General features: G+C 35.2%; 1 protein-coding gene across 1 annotated transcript in view; it reads left to right on the top strand.

The window, feature by feature from the left end:
• Window positions 1-2,136: 2,136 nt before the first annotated feature.
• The window catches only part of FAP (fibroblast activation protein alpha), a 63,015-nt gene continuing 38,372 nt past the window's right edge, over window positions 2,137-26,779 (top strand). Inside the window, exons 1-12 of the mRNA XM_006196221.4 lie at window positions 2,137-2,426; window positions 3,696-3,875; window positions 4,206-4,290; window positions 12,299-12,397; window positions 13,379-13,473; window positions 13,946-14,020; window positions 15,434-15,486; window positions 18,801-18,873; window positions 19,573-19,693; window positions 20,702-20,856; window positions 22,763-22,866; window positions 24,711-24,846. Of these exons, the coding sequence (XP_006196283.1) occupies window positions 3,870-3,875; window positions 4,206-4,290; window positions 12,299-12,397; window positions 13,379-13,473; window positions 13,946-14,020; window positions 15,434-15,486; window positions 18,801-18,873; window positions 19,573-19,693; window positions 20,702-20,856; window positions 22,763-22,866; window positions 24,711-24,846 (1,002 nt within the window). The 5' untranslated portion in view covers window positions 2,137-2,426; window positions 3,696-3,869. The remainder of the gene's footprint in view (window positions 2,427-3,695; window positions 3,876-4,205; window positions 4,291-12,298; window positions 12,398-13,378; window positions 13,474-13,945; window positions 14,021-15,433; window positions 15,487-18,800; window positions 18,874-19,572; window positions 19,694-20,701; window positions 20,857-22,762; window positions 22,867-24,710; window positions 24,847-26,779) is intronic.

Raw genomic sequence — 26,779 nt, 5'->3', positions numbered from 1 at the left:
CGTATGTAACAATTGTGGTTTTAGAAGATAGATCAGATTTAAGAGTAGCTCAAGCTCTGTCATTTGTCACTGATGTTATGTTACGCCACTTCTTCCAGATCTATACCTATGTGATCGTAACTATGAGCTTTGAAGATCTTGGCTCTTCCTAGCCTAGGCCTCAGATCTCTTTGATGACGGGTATTCTGATGAATCCCTTAATTTAAACAAGTACCTGGAGGAAGACCTTTTAACTCTAGGCACTATATATCTATTGTCTTGATTACTAGACCTCAGTTCTGACAATATTAACCAAGTTAATATTTTAGACACATTCCCTGTAGAGTCAGACTGTGGTCTTTTGAGTCATGTGTAACAATGATCTCTGAAAATATGAGGATTAGACATATTCTAGCTCTAATATTCTACCATCATGCCCTTAAGATGTCTCTCAGTAGAAAATCAATGAGATGTTAATTAAAATTAAATATATTTATTTATTTATTTATTACTTTGGAATCAGCTTCAGGAATTATCACAAAGAAGCAATATAATATTAATAACACTGGCCCCTGTCAGAATTTGGGCAAGTTACCTTTCAGGGCTCCATTTCCTGATCATTAAAATGAGTTTTGGTGTGAGTTAAATGAAATGTATTAAAGCACTTTGAATAAAATAGTTGACAAGAAATTTTTACTGAATCTGAGGAATCTGAGTGAGGCATGGCCTTCTTGGGGGCAAATTTTTATTTTAAAGTATAAAATCAAGGCTTATGTTGGTTCCACTCCCACCCTCTTATCACTCATCCTAAATGATCTATTTTAGTTTTTGGTTAATGAATGCATCTCTCTTTCTTTTTCTCTCCACCCTCAGATAAAAAGACAACATCCCTATTTATCTTTCAGCATGGTCTTAACCTTCACACTCTAGGAATATATAGTTGAATGTATTTTCTGGGAAAACACCTAAATCAAGATCATTTCTGGCAGACACACAATGGCTGTTTCTAAATAGTTCTAGAAAGCTCTCCTAGTAAGCTGAAGATTTATGTTATAGTTAACTTGTCCAGGGGGCTGGATTAAGCCCAAATTAAGCCTTATAAGGTCTGTCTTTGGAAAAAGCTCAGTTGAGCCTCTACTATCTTAATTCTTCCTCTTAACTATTTACAAATCAAAGTCATACTTTCCATTTTGGCAGCCATGAATAGATCCAGAGTTGCTTTCTGATGAAAATAGGACTTGAATTAAGGATCACAAACATACGCTACGTTTACTTTCTGTCTCTCCCCCCGGGTCCACGCAGGCATCCACACACCCATCAGGGCCCTCTTCCACTGAGCGCAAGCCCAACATCAGGTTCGTTCTCAGCAAGAGCTCCAGGAAGGGAAACAAATATGTTAGAACCTAACTTGTCATGCTTGTAGTAGAATGTAAGCTCCCTGGGGACACAGACTGTGGCTTATTCACATTTGTTTTCCCAACAAATATGTTGACTGGATGCTAACTGTATAAAATAAGAATAGTAGTCAATTTCCTTAATGTTTAAAAAAGTGTTAGCATAAACATTTCAACTCAAAAAGGAGAAAAAATCAGGAAAGATGTTATAATATTAAAGGAATCTAAATTTTTGTGGGAGTACCTGTTTAGATGAAAGCTAGAGCACTTACACACTGTCTCAAAGGGAAGAACATATGTGGTTCTGTTCCAAGCAATATATCCCTAGCTCATGGAACCAGATGGAAAACCTCTGGACAGCTTTACTTCTGGAATCAGTCTCATTTTCCTTAAACCATTCAAACCAGTAAGAATTTTCCAGAAGTTGCAGTTTGAATCACCCAAGTATCCAAGGAAAAAACAAACAAAACTAAATAAACGTGGTTTAGCCTCATAATTTTCCTTCTCACTGATAGTTTCAATTTAAATCTGTCCCTCTTAAAGCACCCTGATTTCTCTTTAGATCTTGTCAAATGAGTTTCTTGTGGACACCCACACTTGACTATAACCCTAAGTGGTACTCGGACTAGTCACATGTCAGTGCCTTTTTAATTGCTAAAGCCAATAGTATCCATTTTAATTACACCCTAGTCATTTATTACAGTCAGTTTCTCTTCAGGATATAAAGTCTTGGAAATAACCCACTAAAAAGTATTTGCGGACTTTGGGGCTTTGGCAGGCTGGGACAGAACTTCTGAGAACACGCTGTGTGAATTTTCCAAAGAAGGCAATCAATCTGGGAGGGCCCACATGGGAGCCGTTCGTCTGGGATCTGGCTGGTGGTTTTTATCTTGGGTTTGAGGATTTCACAATCATATGGAGATGCCTACAAGCATATAGCATAACTTGGATGTTTATCTCAATGATTGCTTCAGTTTGTAAAGAGCTGGTCCCATCACCTGCACAGGAGGGAGGGGCTCCTCCCCAAGCCAGGGTGGCTGCATCTCTCTGCCAGTAAGTGCTTAATGACTCATTTTCCTCAACAGAAATTTCATAAGGCTGGAATTCGGGGAGGGATGTCTGGAGAGTGTCTGAGAGGAAGTTCACAAGCCACTGTCCTGCTCTTTGCTGGAGAAAGCCTCCCATGGTAGTCAGACTGGTTGACTAAAGCGAAGACGAGCAGATTCAGGAACGTGTTTTCATTATCATTCATGAAAAAAAATTCATGAAAGCTCACCATGAAGTTTGTTTCAGTCAGGTTGAGAACATTACAAATCTAGAGAAGAAAACCATTAGTGGAAAAACAAACACTAGAGGTTGACAACTGTGTTTATGTGGAACCACTGAATCTATCCAAATTCAGTATACTCCAAGCCAGCCAGTATACTCCAGGAAACTGGTGTGTGTGTGTGTGTGTGTGTGTGTGTGTGTGTGTGTGTGTGTGTGTTTTAACTCAGACAGTCATTTTACTGATCTGTCAAGTTGACCAATTGCTTTGGATTAATGTAAATTTAGCCAAAATGAAATTGTACATAAGACTTACTTCTCTTTTCAAATGCTTTTTAATTTATTTTAAAGACTTTATAATTACTAACTGTTCTCCTCTCTCAGAAGATATTCTGAGAGGGAAGCAAAAATATCACTTTTGCAAAGCCATTTTCATTCTTCCAAAGGTCTGCTGGTAAATTATTCTTACTGATCTTTCCATCTTTCTGGCCTGTGCATATACACCTAACCCATACTAAATTTCACCAGATGGCATTTTATTTCTTTAAAGTAAAGCAGTCGTGGGTTTAGACAGTTGAATTTTTAAACTTCTGTATTTACTGAAAGTGCATATGGTGCTATATGGACAAAGAAATTGTGCTGAAAGAAAAACATTTCTGTCTGCAATACCTCATAATCTCCCAGAGGAAGAAAAAATGCAGTAATGTGGTGTACTTCTCACAAAATCTTATGTGGCTTTAATTTTCTTCCTCTGCTAAAAATAAGACATATGTGTACTGTACATACCTGGAAGTTACATTATTTTAAATTCTTTTGGTTACAGATAGAAAGGTTATGCAAAACCCAATGACTTGCCAATGTGATCCGTAAGTGATTTCTAGAGGAAAATGAAACATAAACTTGTTAAAAAAAAAAAAAAAAAACCTCTGTATGTCAACGTAAGCAGATGTTGGTGTACAATTTACAAGGATGAGAAGGCTATAAAACCTCCCTTGAGCCACTCACAGTTCATTTCAAGGCCAAGAACGCCCCCAAAATCTGTTTCTAATTTTACAGAAATCTTTTGAAATTTGGCACAGTATTCAAAAGTCCGTGGAAAGGAAAAAAAAACTTGCCCTAGCTTCGGCTTCCAACTACGAAGACAGACTCGCTTCTTTCAACGGTTTTCACAGATCCGGTGACCCACGCTCTGAAGTCAGAATTAGCTAACTTTCAAAAACATCTGGTAAAATGAAGGTTAGTATATGCAGCCTCGGGTACTGCTAAAGCAGGGGGGCTGGCTATATTGAGCGCGATCAGAGTTTTCTCTTGTTTAGAAAGTGAGGATTTGTACATAAGTATGTACTTCCTGGAGCGGGCTGGGATTAGGAAATTGTTCTAAATATACTGTAGAAACATTTGTCCTTGCAGAGCTGTAAGAATTCCAGCGATTATAGCCAGATCAGTGAAGGACAATTAAAAGCTTTGTGGGGAGGGAGTAATAGGATTTAGGTGTAAACAAAATCTTGCCCTTTCTACTATTTAGCAGAAGCCATTTATATGTCTAATTTTCTTTATTTTATGTAGACATGGTTAAAAATTGTATTCGGAGTTGCCACCGCTGCAGTGCTTGCTTTATTGGTGATGTGCATTGTCTTACGTCCTTTGAGAGGTAAGGATTTTCTGTAATTCGCTCTTTCTGCCGAGAATAGTTTGGAAAATGCACTAAGGCATGGCCACAAGTGATTGAACATTTCCTAAGTGCTTATTTTCCAAAGTCTGTTATTTCGAAGAAGACGTATAAGCTCCCAGAAATGTTGTTGAGCAACCAGAACTACTGAGGAATTTAAGGCATGGGTAGGAAGAGTTTTCCAGCATCATTTCAGCAATAGAAAAACCTAAGCACTGTTCTGTATCACCCCCACATCTCTCCAAAATATATGCGAAATGACAAGCTTCGACAGGGCCTTTAGAGACAATATTTTTAACTAACATTGTGTTTCGTTATTGGATTGCCTCATGGAAAGTAAGGATGAGTAAGAATGGAAAAGTTAAAACAGAACCTATGGAAATTTTTATGATGAGTCTTTCCAAAAATTTAGGGAGGCAGTCAAGAATAGAGATCTCGGGAATAGCTGTATAGAAAAAGTAAAATTGTTGTTCTGGAGGCAGCAGCAAAGAACAATCAGATTAGAAGATTAAATATTATTAAGCAAGCATCATGTTGAATGATAAATTGATCCTTTTTACAAAGACTTAGATTAACGTCAGATCTGACTTGGCTGACATTTAGTAGATAACGTGGACTGCTGTTGGGGCTCGTTTGGATTTAAGTTAGGATCCTGTCTATAAATATTTCAGTGATATTAAGGGAACAGGTTTTTATGAAACTATAAAAAGAAGCTCAAGTTCTAAAACAGGAAAAGAAAGCAATAATAATAGGTCTTGTGCCTTGGGGTCTAGAGAAGGGAAAACATTTGAACCAACAAACATTAAAAATATTTATTACCGTTATGTAGTGTTTATCTATCTCTGATTTCCAAGATGAATTGTGCTACAGTTTATAAAAGAATATTTAGTCATAGATAATACACCTGGAGAAAAACATGTTCTAGAGCTCAAATTGGAAATATGGAATCAGGGCTAAAAGTTTTTAAGAACCAGAGACAGTCAAAATGAGCCTTAAAAATCTAGCAATAATTAACACAATAGGCACAAATGAAAATAATCTTTCCATAGGATTATTAAATACTAATCAGTCTTTTATTTACTTATTGCTTATTATATGTAGAGCATAGAACTTATTTTCATTTCAGTATCCTTGTGAATTAACAAAAATTATGTAATAAAAATGAAATAACTTACAATCTTTATTAACTTTTATTCTCGTTAAGAACAAAAATAAGATTGTTCAGTATATAATAAAGTTTGTTCGTATAGATTACAATTTTATACTTGGTAGAAAAACCCATACGATAGGCCTCTTTAAAGGAGCAGGAATGAAAAACTGCATGTCAAAATATCAGATAACTTAGAAGAAAAGAACAAATTTTCTAAAGATACAAACAATCAAAATTCACTTAAAAACGAATTTCTTCTGTATAGCACAGGGAACTGTAGTCCATATCTTGGAATAACCTTTAATGAAAAATAATATGAAAATGAATATATGTATATATATGCATGGCTGGGACATTGTGCTGTACACCAGAAATTGCCAGATTGTAACTGGCTATATTTCAATGAAGAAAAAGAAAGAATGAATAGAAAACTTGAATAAAACTATGACAACTGAAAAGATTGATACAGTGATTTTAAAACTTCCCACAAAGAAAACCCCAAGCCCAGGTGGCTTCACTGGTAAATTCTACCAGACATCTAAAGAAGAATTATTATCAATCTTTCACAAACTCTTTTAAAAAATAGAAGGGAAGAGAACATTTCTCAACTCATTATATAAAGCCAGTGCTTCTGTGATACCAAAACCATGGAAAGATGTCACAAGAAAAGAATTTGCAGATCACTAGTAGTTACAGACCCATATTTCTTACAAATACAGACGGAAAAACCCTCAACATAATACTAGCAAGCCAAATCCAGGAACATTTAAAAGGGATTTACACCAAGACTAAGTCAAACTTACCCTAAGAATACAAGCTTTAACATCTAAAAATCAATTACTATAATAAGCTGTATTAATAGAAAAAAAACCAAAAATCTCAGCAGACACAGAAAAAGGAATTAACAAAACACAGCACTCTTTCATTATTTAAAAAAAAAACAAAAAAACCCACCACTCAGCAGACTAGAAACAGGAGGAATTTCCTCATCTGATAAAAGGCATCCACAAAAAATTCACAGCTAACATCATACTAGTGAAGGATTCAGTGCTCTTCCCCTAAGATCAGGAACAAGAGAGCACGTCTGCTCTCACCACTTCTGTTCAATAGTGAACTGGTGGTTATAACCAGGACAGTTAGGTAAGGAAAAGAAATAAAAAGCATTCAGATTGGAAAGGAAGAAGTAAAACTATCTTGATTTGCAGATGACATGATCTTGTCTACAGAAAATCCTAAGGAATTCACTTAAAAAACTGTCAGAACTAATGAACAAATGTAGAGAATTTGCAAAACACAAGATCAATATACAAAAATCAATTGTGTTTCTGTACATTAGCAATGGACAATACAAAAAAAGATATAAATAAATGGAAAGAGATCCTATATTTATAGGTCAGAAAACAATATTTTTAAGATGGGAATATTACCCCAATTGATCTACAGATTAAATGCAATCCCTATCCAGGTTCCAGATGACTTTTTTTTTTTTTGCAGAAATTGATGAGCTGATTCCAAAACTCATATGGAAATGCAAAGGACCCAGAATAGCTACCTTGAAAACAAAGAACAAAGTTGGAGGAATCACATTTCCTTATTTCATAAGGAAAGCTTACATAATCAAGACAATGTGATACTGGAACAAGGATAGACATATAAATCAATAGAATAGAACTAGGGTTAGGAAATAAAGCCTCACTTTTATGGTTAACTGATTTCAATAAGGATGACATAACAATTTAATGGGAACTGTCTTTTCAAAAAATGGTACTGGGACAACTGGATATCCACGTGCAAAAAATGATGTTGGACCCACTTCCTCACACATACATAAAAATTAACTCAGAATGGATTGGAAACCTAAATGTAAGAGCTAAAACTATAAAACACTTTAAAAACAAAACATAGGAATAAAATTTCATGTCCTTGGATTAGGCAGTGGTTTCCTAAGTATGACCAAAAGCACAAGCCACAAAGGAGAAAGTACATAATTAGGACTTTACTGAAACTTAACACTTCAGTTGCAAAGGATATCATCAAGAAAGTGAAAAGACTACCCACAACGTGGGAAAAAAATGTTTGCACATACATATATCTGATATGGGACTTGCATCCAGAATATAGATATATATATATATATCTTACAACTCAATAATAAAAGGTAAATAACCCAATTTAAAAATAGACAAAGGGTAGACATTTCCTCCAAATAAGATATAAAAATGACCAACAGGTCAGGAAAAGAGACTCAACATCATTAGTCATTAGGAAAATGTACATCAAAACTACAATGAAATACTAGGAATGAAATTGCAGGTGGAGCAGTTAGGCATCCATTACGGCTACCTAGTGAGAAATGGGTTGGCCTTGAAGGTGCAGGAGAAATGTTGAGAGTTAAGAGAGATTTGGGAGATAGAATTGTCAGGCTTGTGAGCTGGACAGAGGCGGTAGGAGGGGAGGGAGTACCTGTGAGATATGCAAGTGGAGATGTTGAGGAGGAAGTTTAATATATTGCCTGGAATTCAGAGAAGGCATCCAGTTGAGGTCAGGTGTGGAGGTGGCGGTGGTGGTGGTAGAGAGTCACTAGGGAATACGTAACAGGAACCTTGGGAGAATGAAATGGTTGAGGAAAGTCTTTCTTCCTCAAGCTCCGAGTAACACCAGTATGAGCCACACCACAATTTAATGCAGAGATTAGAGGAAGATGAGCTGGCAAAGGAGACTGAGTGGTACTTCAAATATAGTCAAGGTTTGCTGTCCTTTTCAGGGTCACCAAAATGTCATTTACCCATGTTCTCACCCATTATGTTAACCATACCCTATGATCTTTACTGCTTTAGAGATCACACACACAAGCCCAAATTAACATTGCACAACAATAACACAATACACAAAATGAACTTTAAAAAAATCGACAATTCCTCTGAATAATTTATGTTGTTCAGTGTTATCTGAAGAGCGAACCACGGAAAATACTTTCAGAACTGAGAGCTACTACTTTCCTCAGTGAGACATGAAAAGCTTTACAGCGGCCTCTTTGCTTTGACAAAGCTCAGATTGTCTCATTTTTCTCTCAATGTTCATCTTGAGGTATAATTATTCTAACCCCCTTGTGTGTTGCTTGGTTCTTGACCTGATTTTTGTGTTTGTTTTGTCTTGTTGTTTTATCACACATGTGTTTTCACTTTATTTCTCAGTATAGTGATAAAGAGCCCAGTCTCTAAAACCAGATGGAGGTGGATTTGAATCTCAGCTTTGTTATGTAATAAGCAAGTTACTTTATCTCTCTAATTTTCATTTCTTAATCTGTAAAATGGTGTTAATAATAGTACTTATATCAGAGAGTTGCTGTAAGTGTTTAATGGGACCATGCGTGTAGAGTGCTTGATACTTCTTAGAACTTAGGAAATTGTAACACTTATTACTGGTCTAAAGCTAACTCAGCTCCACTTTTTCAAAGTTGTCAGCCTTTGCCCAAATATAATATTGGTTTTAAATAGCATATTTCCCACCCTAATATTTTCAACATTTGCTCCTGTATTGCTCACTCCAGAAACAAAACATGACCAGATGTGATGGTTAGATTTATTGCCCCTTCATGGACAGCATCTCTGCAGAGCCAGCAGAAAGACAGGTGTGGTGTTCCCCAGGAGCCCACATCGCTTTCCTTCGGGGTGGCCTCAGAAGCATCAGTTTCAAATCAAGTATGAAAGTGAGAACAAAAGGACCTCCCAGTCATTTGTGTTCCCATTGGATAAACCATATTTTCTTATGTAGTTTATGATGACTATTAGAGATATTCGACGTCAGATGTCTCTGCTTTGACACTTATTCCCAATTTTTCAGGACTAGAAAATTAAATGGCAGAAATAGAAAGAGAATCCTAATAAATAATAAACAAAGTTTCATGAAAGAAGTAGGAGAAGTGAATCAATCCTTATGTGTGAATAATTTCTGTGAGTTGTTCCTTCTTGGAATCACAATTGGAATAATTTTGAGCTTTGCTTTAATAAATTGAAAATGCAAATAATTAAAGTATAGTTAGAATGTTTCAGCAGTGTTATGAGTAACTGTGCTAAAGGTGGGCCAAATGGAATAGAAGGGTCCTATCAGGAGTGTTGATAAGTGTCAGTTATGTATAGAAGAGAGATATGCTTCCAGAATTCATTTCTACTTCTTTTCAACCATTTTGAGTTTAAAAATTATAGATGCCAAAACAAAACTTCCAAAGTGATCAAGTGATTATAATTAAATATTAAAAAGATGTTATTTGGAAAAAGACATGAAAATCCCCATATTCATTCAATAATTATTAATGGAATAATTTTCAGGTGGCTGAAACTTGCTTAGTGTGATTGATGCAAGGATACTTAAATAGGGAAATCTACCATTTAAGTCATTAGCCATAATCAAAGTACTATTTATGCTAAACAAAAATGATATCACCAACATTATGTTCATTTGTTGAGTTAATATCAAGAAAGCTTTCTGTGCTATCTAGTTTTTTTGGTATTCACAATAAATGTATTTACTAAATTTAGAAGTTTTTCATCTATATGGTCAGGATTATGTAGACATAGATTAAATGTATCTCAAAAGGAAAATAATTTCTACTGCAAATAGTGTTAGAATTTCCCCTTTACATTAGAAACAGACTGCAATTTGCTCTTAAGAGAATTAAATAAAATTGAATTAAAATCTTAGCAATTATTCTAATACTATTGTAGTAAAATGATCTTTTATTCTTTGAATGGGAAATATAAAATCAGTGGTAAGAATTTTGCACAAGACCATTTAATTAAATAGAAATACTTTTTATTATAAATAATTGTATGGCATGTAGAACATTACTTAAGATGCAAAGAGAATGTACAAAGAAGATTACTTACAAAATAGAACAACCTACTGTTATTAAGTATTTAGTGTCTGATTGCAAAGGGGTTATCTGCTACTTATATTCTTATAGCCACCAGAATAATTTTTAGTAAATTAAAGAAATAACTCATGGTCCTAACTGAGAGTGTGAAGCATACATACATCAGTGTGAATCAGTTAAAATAGCAGAAGGTGGTATTGTCCAGTTGGTCAATTGGACCTTATCACATGGCAGTATATTTATGTGACTATAAGGCTAATAGAGCATATTGTGTCTCAAATTTCAAAATCTAGTATGGTAGAACTGAACAGTATTAGCATTTTCTAGTCCAGTCTTTTATATTACAGGTGAGCAAGCTGCGATGCCAGAGACTGACTTACCAAAGTCATATAGGAAATTAGTAATAGAATCATTCTGTAGAGAAGACACAAATACTGTCCATCTGTCTGTCAAGGCTCTATTTCACATATTCATTCATTCACCAAGTATTTATTAAATGGCTATTATGTGCTAGACCCTAGGGATGTCATGATGAGCAAAACTGGACATGGTCCCTGGCCTTATGGCGACTGTTTTGAGAATACAATAGGAGGTGGAGAAATATTAATAAAATAATCATTCAAATACAAGCAAGATTACAAACCAAGACAAATGCTCTTTAAAAAGGGAACCTGGCCTAATGTGAATGTGTAACAAGGGAACCAGACTTAAACCAGAGAGTCAGGAAAGGCTTCCCAGAGGAAGTGGCCCTTAAATTGAGCACTAAAGACTGAAGAGAAGTTACAAGGAGAAGGGAGAGGTGCAGTAGCCCTGGAGAAAGAAATTTGAGGAACAGAAAGCCCAGCATGTTTGGAGTCTAGAATGTAATGAGAGGGGGGCAAGAAGAGGCTGCAGAGGTAGGCAGCCCAGACTATAGGTAGGGCCTATAGTCCACACTAATATTTTTGGTCTTTACTTGCAAATCATAGAAAGCTATGAAAGAGTTCAGCAGGAAGAGAAAGTTGCAGCTCATGTCTTTGGCAGTTTTATTTTTACATGAGCAAATACCAGATTCATATATACTCTTCAAGGTGTAGGACACTTTTCTGTAACTGGAAAAAGGGCAAGGTGGGAGCAATGAAGAACAAGAATATGCATACTGAAGGGTTGGAAGTTGGTTGCCAATAGTTTCTGGTATATCTGTTTCAGGGCTATATAATGAATTTGTTCGGTGAGTAGGATATATTTGAAACATAATAGTGTTTTGGAGGATTCAGTACAGGTGAAATTTGCTTGTGGTTTGTGAGCTACATTAGGTTAACTTTTATATGGAAAACGTCTACTCTTGGAATTTCCAAGATCATTTGTATGGATGATGTGATTTTCTTTTCTTCTGGTCCATTTTCTCTTTATAAAAATCCCTAGCCCAGATATGAATTTATCTACTATTGGTAATGTCTCTTTTGAGATATCTGAAGGTAAGGATTCTGGCTGATGTCGTCTGACCAGCTGGGATGCTAAAATACATCATTGATAAATCAGTAGAAATCCAAGCTAAGCGTATGTGAGGAACTACAATGAACTGCTTGAAAGACTATGTTTTTCAGTCAAACCTACATGGTGTGCAAGCCCAGCTTTGCAAGGCCTAGAATTGTTGGAACCTCATCTCATCTTCTTTTTTAAAAACCTCTGACAACTCTTAACTGCTTGAAGAATAAAGTCCTCACTGCTCAGCATCGTCCTCCTCTGCACCCTTCATACTCCTCGAGATTTGCCCACCAGTGTTCCCTTCCAGGCAATCAAACTACCTCTCTAAGCCACATTAGCCTGTCCCTAAAAAAGGAAATAATATTCTGAGTTATTAAGACAGGAGTTAAACAAGTGCTTAGCAGTGGCACATCTTTTAATTATATGAGAAAAGACAGATGAGAGACATTTGAGTTGTTAATCTTCTTTTAAGTAATTATATGTTTCCTCCTTCCCCAAAGTTCATAACTCGGAAGGAAGTACAACAAGACCACTCACACTGAAGGATATTTTAAATGGGACATTTTCTTATAAAACATTTTTTCCAAACTGGATTTCAGGTAAGTGAATTATTTCTTTACCATTTGGGGTTTTTTTAGTTCATTTTTTGGGTTTTGTTTTTATTGCCAGAACATCTCTATGGTAACAGAAGCCAACTCAGTTGAAATGGAAAAAAAAAAAAAGAAAGAGCAATTATTTAGATAAGTCAAGTGGCCACCAGAGCACTTTTGATGGAACTATTTAGACTGGATTTGCCCAATAGTAATGATTCCAACAGTAGGTTTAGCAGAACAGGAAAATATGAGGCTGCATTGTTAGAATAACCGTAGCACATGGTATAGCTTTTCAGAATGGGAAATAAGCACTTATTTAGAAGAGGTCGTGAGAATTTTACTAAGAGAGAAATTCCATTGTTAATCTAGATAATCTGAGAAATGAACAAATCCTACCTTGACAACAAATACTTTAAGGGTCATAAAATTGCTATTTGCATATAGGTTTTCAAAAATAACATGTTGTCAAATGAGTCTAAGCAGGCAAATGGTAAGAGTAACTAAATTGTTTATAATATTATAGTTTATATCTAAAGTGATACTAAACAAAATGGAATATTTTCATTTTTCCCTTGCATATAATAATAAAATGCATATAAAACATATTTTAAACTAAATCAGACAACCCAAATGGAATATATATTTCTTACTGCAAAAGAAACATATTATTTTAAACTAGCTTATCCTCTTTGTAACACAGAAGAAACCCAAATTTGTTACTAAGCACCTTAAACTGATTAGAATAGGGCTGCTAATAGCAAATATGGCATTTTTGTATAAAGTAGAAAAAAAGCATCCTTTTCTCCTCTCCACCATCAATTTATTATTTTATTTCAACTTATTATTTTAAATTTGACAAAGCAGTATGTACTGGACAGAGAGGAGAAGCAAAGTAAGTCTGTGAAATAAGAGAGGTTTCTCTTTTTTATAAATGCATTTCCTGTTAAGGGAGGTCATTTCAAGTTTTGTTTTCCTTCTTGTTTAAAGGACAAGAATATCTTCATCAATCTACAGATAATAACATAGTATTTTATAATATTGAAACAGGAGAATCATATACTATTTTGAAGAATACCACCATGGTATGTATCCAGCGTCATCTTCCTCTTCAAAAACGCTTAAAACTGACCATAATAACTGAGTTCTTAATTCTTATCTCATATGATGCCAGTTCCACAGAGCAAGCAAAATACTAGCTGATTTGGAGGAGGCAAGGGCAGTAATCTAGTGAGACTAGAAGAGAGAACTGGAGAATAACTATGGTGGGGGATGGAGCTGAGAAGGCAAGTTGAGTCCAGAACAGGTATTAAGAATTTGGACTCTGTTCCTTGGTCAGTGAAGAGCTTCTTGAAATCACAAAGTATATTTTACCTATCACATCCTCATCCTCTAATGTGTAGTAAATTTCTTTGTATATAGTAGGTACTACATAAACTTTTAAATAATTACTCTGAATGTGTATGTGGGAGTATATCAATGATACAATATTCTTTTAAAAATTTATATGGCTCTGTTATTTTTTCTGTATTCTAATCAACTTCTTCATCATTTCAGAAAAGTGTGAATGCTTCAAATTATGGTTTATCATCTGATCGGCAATTTGCATATCTAGAAAGTGATTATTCAAAGGTATTAACTGTTTAATTTGGGTGTATCTTATTATATCTCCTTTTAGCCCACAGATTGGTTTATAAAAGTAAGAGGGAGCAAGAATCTATCTTTATCTCTAAATATTCACATAGTTAATGCAATTCTAGCTGAGCCCCAAAACCCTAACATATACAAATAATTCAGAATTTGGCATTCTTGCCTGGTTATCATCAGCCAGTGGAGACTACTTTCCTCTTGAGAGGAAAACTTATTGGGGGGGGGGCACCTTTTTCATCAGAAATAAAGCTATTTGGCATCATAAATCATTAGTCAATTCTCACATACGTTAACTTTGTTAATGTTTATTATGATTGAAAATGGAAAAATCAAGATGCAGCTTATTTAACTTACTTGCTCAAGCAAGATTATATACAGTCAGTGGTGGAGCAGGGTTTAAATCTGTGTCTTTGAAACCTAGCCTAGGAGCATCCCACGGAGATGGACCGACTTAGCCTGAAGTTGTAGGGGGAAGATAATCACCTTATTTTTTCTACTTACACTGGCAAAAAAGCAGAATTTACTATGAATTCCAACTTCTAATAATTACTTTTAGATCAAGAACCTTGTGTTTTAACTGCCATTTTTCATATTCTACTTGAGATGCCAAACTCCCTTAACATACAAAATGAAAAGACAAGCTTGCGCCCCCCCGGGTGGTCCAGTCAATTGACTATTTTCCAATGAACCAGATTTTGATCACCAGCAATATTCAGAAAGACATGTTTCAACCTGCTGGAGCTTCTTTGCCAAGAATTTGAAAGCCCTGTAAGAAACAAAATCCAAAACAATATTTGCATTATTCACTAACCACAGAACAAATAAACGAGAAAAGAGCAGGGTTTTTTTTAGGAGGAAAATATAAGCTATATACCTTTTATTTATTTTTAAAATTTATATTATTTTAAAAAACTACACTTAAAGAAAAGCAAGCATTTTGTAACAAAACTATATATTGAATGAAATCCTCTTTATCCAATTTTAAAGGGTATTATTATAATGAATTCCCCAAGTGCAGGGTATTCCTTTTGGGACTTGGAAATTATAGTGGTTTTACTTCAATCAAGGTAAAGCATAAAGGGAACATTTTTAAGGATAGAGTGTGTCAGAGAAAAGCTTTTTATATTAAGAAATGTCTTTGGATATGCTTTTTATGGAGTGAGGGTTGAATCACTGCTGAGATTAGTTCTGGAATTTGGACGAACAGCACAAAAGTCCACAGTAAAACTCTGTAAATGAGACTCATTTGGAATTGAAACATGTCTTTCCTAGTGCCTTGTGAAAACAGTCCTTTTTATAATTCTGAACCTTGAATTGAGTGATCTGTGATTATACATTGTTGACCTAAGCTTTTTAAGAATCATAATTTTTCTTCGCCTCTCTTCTTCCTGACAGCTTTGGCGATACTCTTACACAGCAACCTATCATATCTACGACCTTAGGAACGGGTAAAACTTCACATCTATTTATCAATACTACTTAAATCTTATATAGAGACTTGATTTGAGATGAAAACTGCATTTTTTTTTCTGATCTTAGTTTCTTATTTCTTTACAACATATCTATACCCATACAACTTAAGGAGCTCAAAGAAATACTTCTTTGGAATATTCACCTCTTTTTACTTGACTGATATCTTATATTTTTATACACAATATAGTTTTTTTCCCCTAATTTTGAACACCAAATTATACATATACAATTTATGAAAGTAAACATGCATAAAACTACAAAAACATGTATGGGGAGAGGGGCTCCTTCATTGGAAGGAAGCAGAAGGGAGGGAGATGCCACATTTAATTTAAATTTAATTAATTTTAGGCTAATTGTTTTCAAAAATGCAAAATATTAATATCTTTTAAATTTAGATGCTAGCTAAATTATTATCTGTTATATTGTTTCCTTTATTTATCTATATGTTTAATTCTTTGGAACATTTACAGCTTATAAGAAAAGAATTAAATGAATGAGTAGGTAGGCAAAGGACTGAGGGAGAGAATTTCTGCAGAAGGAACAACATGTAAAGGCCCAAAAGGAAGGGAGAGCACAGAGTGTTCAGGAAACTCAAATTAGGTCAGCTGAGCTGAAATTGGAGGAGGGCATGCGTATAGTAGGAGGTGGTGCAAGGTGGGGAAGGAGTCGAGGCCAGAAAGCATGGGCCAAACAATAATGAGGAAACCATTAAAAAGAGTTTAGGTCTCTTTCTGATGACAATAGGGAATCACTGAAGGGTTTTAAATGGAAAATGACACAATCAGATTTGCACCTTAGAAAAATCACCCTGACTAAGAATCGACAATGAATTGGTTTAGTTACTCATCTTAATGTGATATCCTATTTGCTGTTATATAAAAGGGAAAATAATTACATGGCTTGATGAGGTATTGAAAAATCTTATGGTCTATTTCCCCTTTTGTCTAGCAAGAACACGAAAATTAAAAAAAACAACCAACTTTATTTACTTCTATTAAATGTTCAACACAGGATAGCTCTGATCTTCTTAAACTGTCAAATTAAGAACCAGGGACTGCTGTGCAATGCAGGATCTAAATCCAACCAGTGCACTCTGAGTCTTTCTCTTCTCTGGATCCACACTGTCACCAAATTCAAGAAGTATTTATGGAGCACCCACTATGTGAAAAGCATACAGGAGGGAGACACAGATGTGCTTGAGGCACCGACCCTGCTCTCAAGAGAACGTTAGACTAGTGAAGTGGAAACCTTACTCTTTCAGAAGAATTTCTTAAGGTTTAATCATTTCCTTGTTTTTCTTTTAATCATTTTGAAATTCTCCATGTCCTACCTATGCTGAAGTTCACCAAATTAAACAGCATTCCAAAAGAAGATGACACTACTAATATTTTAATCATCATTTGTATAAATTTGACGGCCTAAAATCATTTTAAACATTTAGCTTTTGTGCAGTGAATTTAATCAAACCACTGTTCTGTTTTTCCTGCACAGCTATCTAATTTGCCAGATTGTCTTTTTGTCAGGTAAACATACCATAATCTACGGAGTGAGGAATGATAAATTCACTGAGGTTCAAGGCAAGACTAAGTATCACAAATTCCAAGTCTTCTATGTGCCTCTGAAGAGTTTTCAAACATCTACCGCAGAGAAAGTGAAGATAGCTCTAGTTTCAAGCAAGGGGGGATTACTGAGATGACAGCCTTTGTAAAGCACTCTCCTCCACTGTTTCTCATACTATTAATTATTCAGAAAACTCAGACAATGGCAAACTGTGGTGACTTGCCAGCCCTGAAGAGAGACTGCACTGAGATGTTCAGGTTGGCACTGTCTGCACCATTGCATAGTTGATTCCATGGCATAGGGAATCTCAGGCAGTGTTACAGTGTCAGAGGTAGCATGGACACAGGTTTGAGACAGAACTATAAACCAAAGACAAATATCTTCTCTTCTGGGTCATTCTCTTAACCATGCCCTAGTATGCTGATCTGTTCTGGCCCTTCCAGGGGCCTGGTGTTCATAAACTGCCCTCTAGCAGTCAGGATTCCCACTGCAGTACCAATGGTCTCCTTCCTCCAGGGACATCATTCTGTCTCCAATCAAAGCTGATCTATCCAGTGCCATGTTCCCTCAATGTTCACTATGCCTCATATCCTATGACCTAATAAGTTAAATCAAGGTAATGCGTGTTACAAGTCTTCACAAGTGTCCAAACTTTAAAAGAATGGGAAAAGCAGAAATGCCAAGCATATGTTAGGTCCAGGTTGGAGAGATCTTTTTGGAGAGGACGTACAAGGAGTCTTTCTTCAGGCTCCTCGCATATACCTTGGAGGCAGGTCTTGTTTGGCATCTCCACAAAAGCATTCTCAATGAAACCATTAATACGGTCCTCAAAAAGAATAGTCAGCATTTAAGCATGGCATCCTATGACTCTTTAACACTTAACAAAAATCTGAATCTGTAGTTCTTGCTGAAGAACTACAAAAGCTCCACAGTGGAGTCAGTCAATTGAGTAATTGCAGGGCGACTCTAAGCATCAAAGTGAGATTTTTGGCCAATAGTACACTTAAAATTTCCCCATGGGTGGAGGACTTTGCAAGCTTAAGGCATACTGCCCAGTATATGATCTGTTTTTCAGTTTAGCTTGAGATCAGATGTTCCTTTCCTTTTCTGATTTCAAGTCAGATCCCCGGGGAGATTGTCAAATGGCATCTTATTTTCAAAAATTTGAAATGCATATGCATTCACAGAGAGGGGGCTTGTGAATGAGAATGTGGAGGAGTACATATTAAACTTCAGCACAATTATAGAATTTCAGAGCTGGAAGGCACTTCAGCGACCATCTCAGCCCAGTGTGTACAAATTTTACAGTCCCGAGGGTTAAAAGACTTGAGTTTAACTAGGGGTCTGCCAAGAGCTAGCAATGTGGTTTTTAAAAGCCATATCAATTCTCTAACCTCAAGTTTATTTTCTATAAAATGAGGGGGTTCCATTAGATAATTTCTAGAGAGAGTCCCACTTTCACAGTCTATAAATCTTTAATCCTTTCACCTCACTATAAAGGTCAGGAGACTCAGACCCAGAGAAGTTAAATGACTTATAAGTAACTAGTGAAGAATTGCCTCCACTACCCAATGTCTTTAGTCCCACGTTGTCACATCCTTTTCATTAGGTTAGGAGAAGCAGAGAGGATAATGCTTTATTTTTTTCTGTTTACACCTTTTTTTTTTCTTTTTGGCATTGAACAGCAAGGTATATTTATTTATTTATTTTCTTTCTTTTTTCCTTCTAGAGAGTTTGTAAGACGAAGTCAGCTTCCTCGTCCAATTCAGTATTTATCCTGGTCTCCTGTTGGAAGTAAATTAGTAAGTGTTTAAATTATAGAAGTGTTTAATCATTTAAATAAAAGAGGAGCCACTTGATTTTGGCCTTTGTTAAATTTCCATGCCTGAAGGGAAAAAAAAATACATTCATGACTATTTTAGTGGTTAAAAATGGGAAGAGTTTTGATAAATTGAAACCCATCTGAGAATTCCGCAAATCTCAAGCTCATGGATAGACTTCTTTAAATATCGCAGTCAAAAACTTTATCCTTATACTCAGCCAGAATGCGCTGTGCCAGAAAGCTCAGGAAAAATATGGTTTTCACAAGTTTCCCAGACTAGCTTCAGACAACATGAAATTTTGTCCAAGCTCTTATTTAAGGCCGCTAAATAAAGATTAGATCTGGCTAGCTATTAATATTCAGAGATTTTATTTGACTTTCTGTCAATATACATAATTATTTGGGTAATAAAGGCAACTAATAAAATAGTAGGCTTTATTCTTTATTTAGTATATAGACTTTAACATCGTAATTTTAATGTTATGTTAAAAATCATAATGTTAATGTGAGTTGGTTGGTTGTTTTGACCTACTAAAGTGGTATTTTAGTTGTAAATCATTTTTCATCTGGATTATCACTCTTTTTAAAGGGATTAGGCAAATAATTAAAACAAATATGCAGGCTTTATTGTATTTCTTGTGAAATTTCTCCTTATTAACTAACTTACCACCACTTCTAGGCATATGTCTATCAAAACAATATCTATCTGAAACAAAGGCCAGAAGACCCACCTTTTCAAATAACATACAATGGAAAAGAAAATGAAATATTTAACGGAATCCCAGACTGGGTTTATGAAGGTACGCTGTATTATTTTTCTACTGCTGACGTTGGGCTTTTCACTGAAAGTAATTGCACACATTTAGTAACATTCAGACGAGCGGTATGTTACTGAGATGAATGCTGGCATTTCTGAAAGCTGTTATCAGGTTACAAACAGGACATGCGTGTTCTGGAAGAACAAAAGCTTGTTTCAGACTGGTAGAATTTATTTTCATAAGCATTATAAAATCGTAGTAATAATTGATATTCCAAGAAGTATATAGTCCTTAGATGTTATGTTGGTACATTTTCTTAGGTTTTTGGGTTTTTTTCTTGAGAAATAAATCTTTTTTCCAAAACTAAACAGCTGTCTATATTATTTTGCAGGAAAATACTCTTAGTTACTGATGCTCTCATGAACATTGTCCTCTTTTTAGGTCATGTAGGATCCAGGACTTAACTGGACTTTAAAAGGTCTTCTAGTTCTTACCTTTGTTTATATATATATATATATATATATATATAAAATATTTAATATATTATATACATCTAATATTTTATATATATTTAGATACACACACACACATATATATATATACATATATATATATATATAACTGAATTAATGGGTTTTTAAAAATATTCTCAGGAGAAAAATTTAACTTTCAATGTTTATCTCACTCTGCAGGATAATTACATTTCTCCTTCTTCTGGTTAATTTAGGTGACTATAAAAACCAGTAGCTGACCCAAAGGGGAAAATTAATTATTGTTGAGATGTTTATTATTTATTTTAAAAACTGAATTCCTGATTAATATCAATTCCTCAGAAAACTAATTGATGTCTGATATGGGGTGTAAGATTAAACTATTTCTCTAAGCTCAGATTACTTATCTTTTGATAACCAAAGTACAGCATTGTCACATCCACATTAAATAAATTATTTCAGTCAATAAGTGGCTATACATAATGTGTTTTTAAAATGTTTACAAAGAGTTTAAGAGTAAACTGTAATTGTAGTTAATATGCTAGTATTTTTTTTTCAGAGGAAATGCTTGCTACAAAATATGCTCTCTGGTGGTCTCCTAATGGAAAATTTTTGGCCTACGCAGAATTTAATGATACAGAGATACCAGTTATTGCCTATTCCTATTATGGCGATGAACAATATCCTAGAACAATAAATATTCCATACCCAAAGGTATGTAGGATACTTTTAGCAGACGCTTCCATTTCCCTGGTGTCAAAATGAGCAACCAATACCATGAATAGAGGTGGGATCAACAAGTTTGGAGAGCTTCTTATCCTTGTGTATTGTAAGGCAAACATTGTACTGTGCTCTATTATTTATGTGGACATCTGTTGCTTTGGACATCTGGTTGTGCTGGATGAAATAGTCTTTGCAAAATCCATCGCAGAGTCTTTGAAAAACATATGGTCTAGATCATGGAGGAAAAACAAGCTTAACTTAATTTTAATTTTCTTCTCTTTCATGCTCCAAATTCAGGGTAAAGTTCTGTTCTGCAATTCCCTCTTGAGTTCTCATGTAAATGCCAACGAGAATGGGAAATTAAAATGTTAAATGTGATGTTCCTATCAGGTAAAAGGAGTCATGGTTATGATCTTTTCTGGAGAAACCTAATAGGTTAAGTTTATAAGCCTCAGTTCTCCTCTGCGGGAATTAGACATGGTGTGAGCCCAGAGTTTCTTGCATAAACATTCTAAAATTCTTAGCTTACCTACTTCTCATGCAGTCCTACTCCGCAAGAGAGGCAATCTCTATGCACAGTAGAAGAATGGTCAGGTCACAGTGGATAAGCATTGTATCCTAATTTAATTTAGACAAGAAATTTGAAAGGGGATCAAACCATAAATTCTCCTCTTGTACAAGTGATTCTTGAATGTATTTCTTTGTTCTTAAGTCCCTACTGTTTTTACTTGCCAAGGGGAACATGTCATGTGTGGATGCAATGGGTCCCTATACATGACAAAGATGGGATAGACTTGCATACACACAAGTGGATATCAAGGCAAGACAAAACGGCCATAGCGAGAAAAATAGAAATTCCAGATAGTCTAAAATTTATGTTAAAAGTCATTTGTGAAAAGACAATGGGTAGGAGATGAGAGTTTAGGTAGGAGATCCCTCAAGGATTGTGTATATAGTCTGAAAACTAGAGATGTTCAGAAGTGAGAGGTGTGGTAGCTGGGACCCAAAAGATGTAAAAGAACTTGGATCTTTAGGATGTTTAAGAAAGCAGGAAGAGATGAAGGAACCCAGAACTGAGGGGTAACTAAGACTGACAGAAAACTTGGGACCCAAACTCTCATATTTCTTTGAAGGTTGAAGTTATTGAAAACTCTGATGTTGGACTGAGAGGGGAGACACCTTGAGAGAAGTAGAAAGTCTCAGCTAAATGTCGGAGTGAAACAGGGAGGTCTGAGGAGAGCGAACAGTCCCTTAGAGAAAGCCGAACAGCATGGAGCCATTTAATATTATATATCTAAACTTTGTGAATTCAAATTATCAATTATAAGTTTCTCTTTTCCTGTGGTAAAATAACAGAGAAACTCCAATAAGCTGCCTGGGCATAAACTATGCTTTCTTGTCAATTTGGGGCAAGTGCTAGCACAGAAATCACAAAGCAAGAAAAGCATAAATCCCATGACATTGTATTTTGAGGTGAGATGACAGCAGTAGTGATGGAACGAGCTAGGAGACTGTTCGGTAATTGTCCTAGACTAAGTTATTCTTTACAGTCTCTTCCCAAAACGCATCTTCATCTGCACTCCCCTCAGCACAAGGAGAAATGTTACTCTAATTATCCTGATAACGGTCAGAATGAGAAATATCTGTCTTGAAAGTCAAAAAAGAGAGTATCAGTTCCAGAACTGCATTTCATGTCCAAAATATTTCCCCCTATAAATCAAAACTCCCTCATTAACCACTTAAAATATGTGTTTTCACTCTGGTTGGCACAATGTTTGTAATTGCCCTGCAATGAAATTCGTGGTCATGTTATAATTAGAATGTTTGCAACAGTAATATACTTAACTTGGTGGTAACTAGAATTTTATGAGGTTACATATCTCCACTTTCTTGGCAGGCTGGAGCGAAGAATCCTGTTGTTCGAATATTTATTATCGATACCACTTATCCTGGGCATGTAGGTCCCAGAGAAGTGCCAGTTCCAGCAATGATAGCCTCCAGGTATATTCATTTCAGATGCTTCCCACCTTTTTAACTGAATTTTAACGCTGCAATTTCTTAATCAGGGTTTACACTTCCTTTCTAGTGAATTTCTGATGTATATACTATTAGCAAAAATAAATAAATAAAAATAGCATGCAAAACTAAATACATAATAAAAACTGAAATTCACATATAATTTTCTTATATTGATTTGAAAATATGAATCCTTTTCGTACATTGAAAGATGACCGAAAGTAATCCATCTAAGAGGTACTTCCCTTAGATGTGTGAATGTAAGTGAGGATGAACTGGCAGATAGTAAAATTCATAGACATCCTCAGGCTAGCTTCTTTCAAGTCTGGCTTACTTTTCCTCCACCCCAGGATTTGTAGATCATGCTTATCACATGTGAATGACAAACAAGAGACAATAAGCCACCCCTCTCCAAATAGTAGCATTTTCCACTAGATATAGTCTATTTGGAATGATCTGGTTGCAAAGTTATCTGGGGACTGATTGCAGACGGAAAGGAACAGAAGCATTCTCACTTCCCCTGCATGGTGCTCAACGTAGACCTTACCTAACGAGTCCTGCTCTTTGCGGTTGAAGTGGATAAAGGGAAGGGATCCCCCAAGCCCTGCCCGGTGGGCTGCCTCACCCCTTCCCAAACCCTAGCCGGCCCAGGCTTGGCTCCTCTCCTCTTGCCCCATGAAGGAGAGTCAGCCAGGGCCAACTGATTGATCACTAATAGGAAGAGGAACCCCATCAGAGGTCTCTGCTGGGCTTTGCCAAGGTAAATCCACTCTGGGATAATCAAAAATGGCTTTAATCTTTTAAATTATCCGTTATTCCCCGCCCTAATCTAGTTGATGAAAACTTGGCTAAACACATGTTTTGAGGGGGTGTCATTCCCCTCAGGAGGTCAGTGGAATGACAGAAAGAGCATCTTTAAGGAGTCACAAGGCTTGTTCGAGCATCTGTAAAACACTAACAACACGATGGTAATAGCTAACATTTTTTGAGCACTCACTATGTAGAAAGCATAGTTCATAAGCACTTTAAGCCCTCTCAGCAAATCTTTACAGCAACCTTTAAAACTAGCCATTTTATTATTCCCCTTTTATATAGAAGCAGAGGCACAGATACTAAGTAATCAGCCTAAGATAGTATAACTAGGAGGAGATAGAACCACAGTCTGAGCTGAAGACCCCTTCTGGCTCTGTGGTTCCTTTGACATCAATATCCAGAATTCCGTGGTTTGTTAACGTTGTTCTCTAAGTACAAACTCACCCTCAGATCCAAGTAATCACTGTTGTCATTCACTGGCTTACACTTTGTGCCAAGAACTATTTGAGTTACTTTGCATGTATCACCTGTGATTACTACTAACCTGAATTTCAACCCCTGATCACGGTCACAGCTAAAACTCAGCTTCTAACACAAACCTGCCTAGAGAAAAAGAAAAAGTCTTTTACCCACTTAGCTCTCTCTCAACTAGTTAAAAAGTGAAACATTGAGTTTACTTATTCAAAATAGCCAGTTTAATGTTTTTTCCCCTCTAGATTGACCAGTAGCTTTGACCTTGTGTCTAAATTTTTTCCTAAGGTATAACAATTCCAAATGGGGAGAAAATTATAAATTATAAAATAATTCCATTTAATGAATGAACTCTCTTATTGATATTCTTTAAACATCATCAAGTGTATTTAAATTTTCTCTGCAGAAAAAGGAGAGTTTTGCCTTTCTTATTTATGGAATAAATATTTCATAATAATGAAATACATCCTTTAGAAAATACAGATTAAGAAATCATTTGAATGTGATATTGATTTATGGTTGTGATTGTTTTGGTTTATTTGCAGTGATTATTATTTCAGTTGGCTCACATGGGTTACTGATGAACGAATATGTTTGCAGTGGCTAAAAAGAATCCAGAATGTTTCAGTCTTATCTATATGTGATTTCAGGGAAGACTGGCTAATATGGGACTGCCCCAAGGTAGGTTATATTAAGACCACAGAGTGTATTCTGAAAATGTAAGTACCAGAAAACTTATTTATAGCTAGCATTTTATATCATAAAGCAGAATTACTGCATTCAGCTCATGACTGCTTTGCAGAAAACTACTCTCTATTCACAGGTTCATTATTTTTATTAAATAAATAAGATACCTCTGATTTTTCTTGAATGATTTTAACATTGAAATTGAATAGAGCAAAAGACTAAATGAAACAATGTAACATTGGGAAAATCAGGTATCTGGTTCTGATTTAGAATGGAAATCCATCCTTTTGAGATTACCAGATTGGCCGGCAAAAAAAATGAAGGGGTTTATTAGGGAAATAGATGTGTTTTGTTCAAAAGAACCAGAGGACAAAATGCAAATGGCGGCATGCTCTATTCAATTTCAAAATTGAAAAATAAAAATTCCAAAGTAAATGAATACTATCCAAGGAAAGCCAAATACTCCCATTTTAAAATCAAAAGCAGATAACTGAAGACATGACATGAAATAGATCAAATTACTCTGCTATCCTGTGATCTTAGGGGAGCAGTCCATACTGTGCTAATTTTAGGGAGAAAAAACTTCAAAACGAGGCACAGATTTATTGTTGAGTTTTAATTGTTTCTATTGCTCAAATCCAAACATAATCTGTTGACTTAATGAGTCAGAAAACTACTTCACCAATTGAAAAGCTTCAAAATAAGCCTGTTCATAAGTACTGATATTAGAGACTAAGAAACACAAAATGTTTTCTTTAAATAGGAAATTTGATGGGTACATTTTATGAGACATCTAATTATGAAGAAATGTTTCATTAAACCAAATATAGAATAAACCTACTTTATAAAGTAAGAAAAAAAGCACAAAGCAATCAAAGTAAAATACTAAATTCCATCTAGAAATTAGGACATTATGTTTTGCAAGAAAAAAGTCATATGAATCTGTTTGGAAATATATCAGGACTATAATAGTCAACATTACTCAGGCTAAAAATATTTTTAAATCACTACTGTGTCTGTAAGAAGCTTGACTAATTTTGATGGAATATGCTAGAAGCTTATTTTTATCTTACAGTTTGATATACAAAGCGGAAAGATGTTTGGCTCTAATGCAGTATCATAAGCAAACAAAAAAAGAATAAACTCGATTGTTCTAATTAATTAGAAAGTATTGGTCTGATTAGTCAGCTTTGGATGGATATAATCTTCAATGTTTTCATTGAATCTACATACTAGGAATTATTGCTTTAATTTTATGAGTTTAAAACTATAAGATTGGTCATTTAGATACAATTTTTACCTCTTAAAACTAGGCATTTAAAACTCTGAATGCTTTGGGATTTGAAATTCTAATTTATCAAATCTGAGACAACTTAATCCAAACTGACAGAACATGTAAGATGCTCATTCATTGAGATATGGAATTCCTGGAATATAAGCTTTGGTTTTATGGCCAAAATCAGTGATTAAGTTTAGAATACCAGGTTTGAATAACCTTAAAATTTCAAAACAATCTCTGTTTCAAAATAATCTCATAAGTGCATGAAACATATTTTCAGATTTAGAACAACAAAGTTGAAATTTCCAGCAACCATACTCATGACTGGTATGTGTGTGTGCGTGTGTGTGTGCGCGCGCATGCGCACACACGCGTCTGTGTTTTGAAAACAAATAACATTTAAGGTTCAATGACTTGGGAACATTGTATTCATTTTGAGATTCATACTCAAAACAAAGAGGCAAAGGAAACTGGCAATAGTTAGGTGTAATATAATTATATGAATAAAATTTATTAAGAAATTTGTAGTTAGGGGAAGAAATATCTTTCATATTATTTTTTCTTCTCTGAAAATTAAAATTAATTTTATCTTAATAGCTGAAAATGATGAATCAAAAACGTTTCACTATTAAGTCTTGTCTTAACTTA

This window comes from Vicugna pacos, chromosome 5, assembly GCF_048564905.1.
Source record: "Vicugna pacos chromosome 5, VicPac4, whole genome shotgun sequence".
Lineage (NCBI taxonomy): Eukaryota > Metazoa > Chordata > Mammalia > Artiodactyla > Camelidae > Vicugna > Vicugna pacos.
Note: the sequence above shows the minus strand (reverse complement) of the source record. Positions and strands in the feature narration are given on the sequence as shown.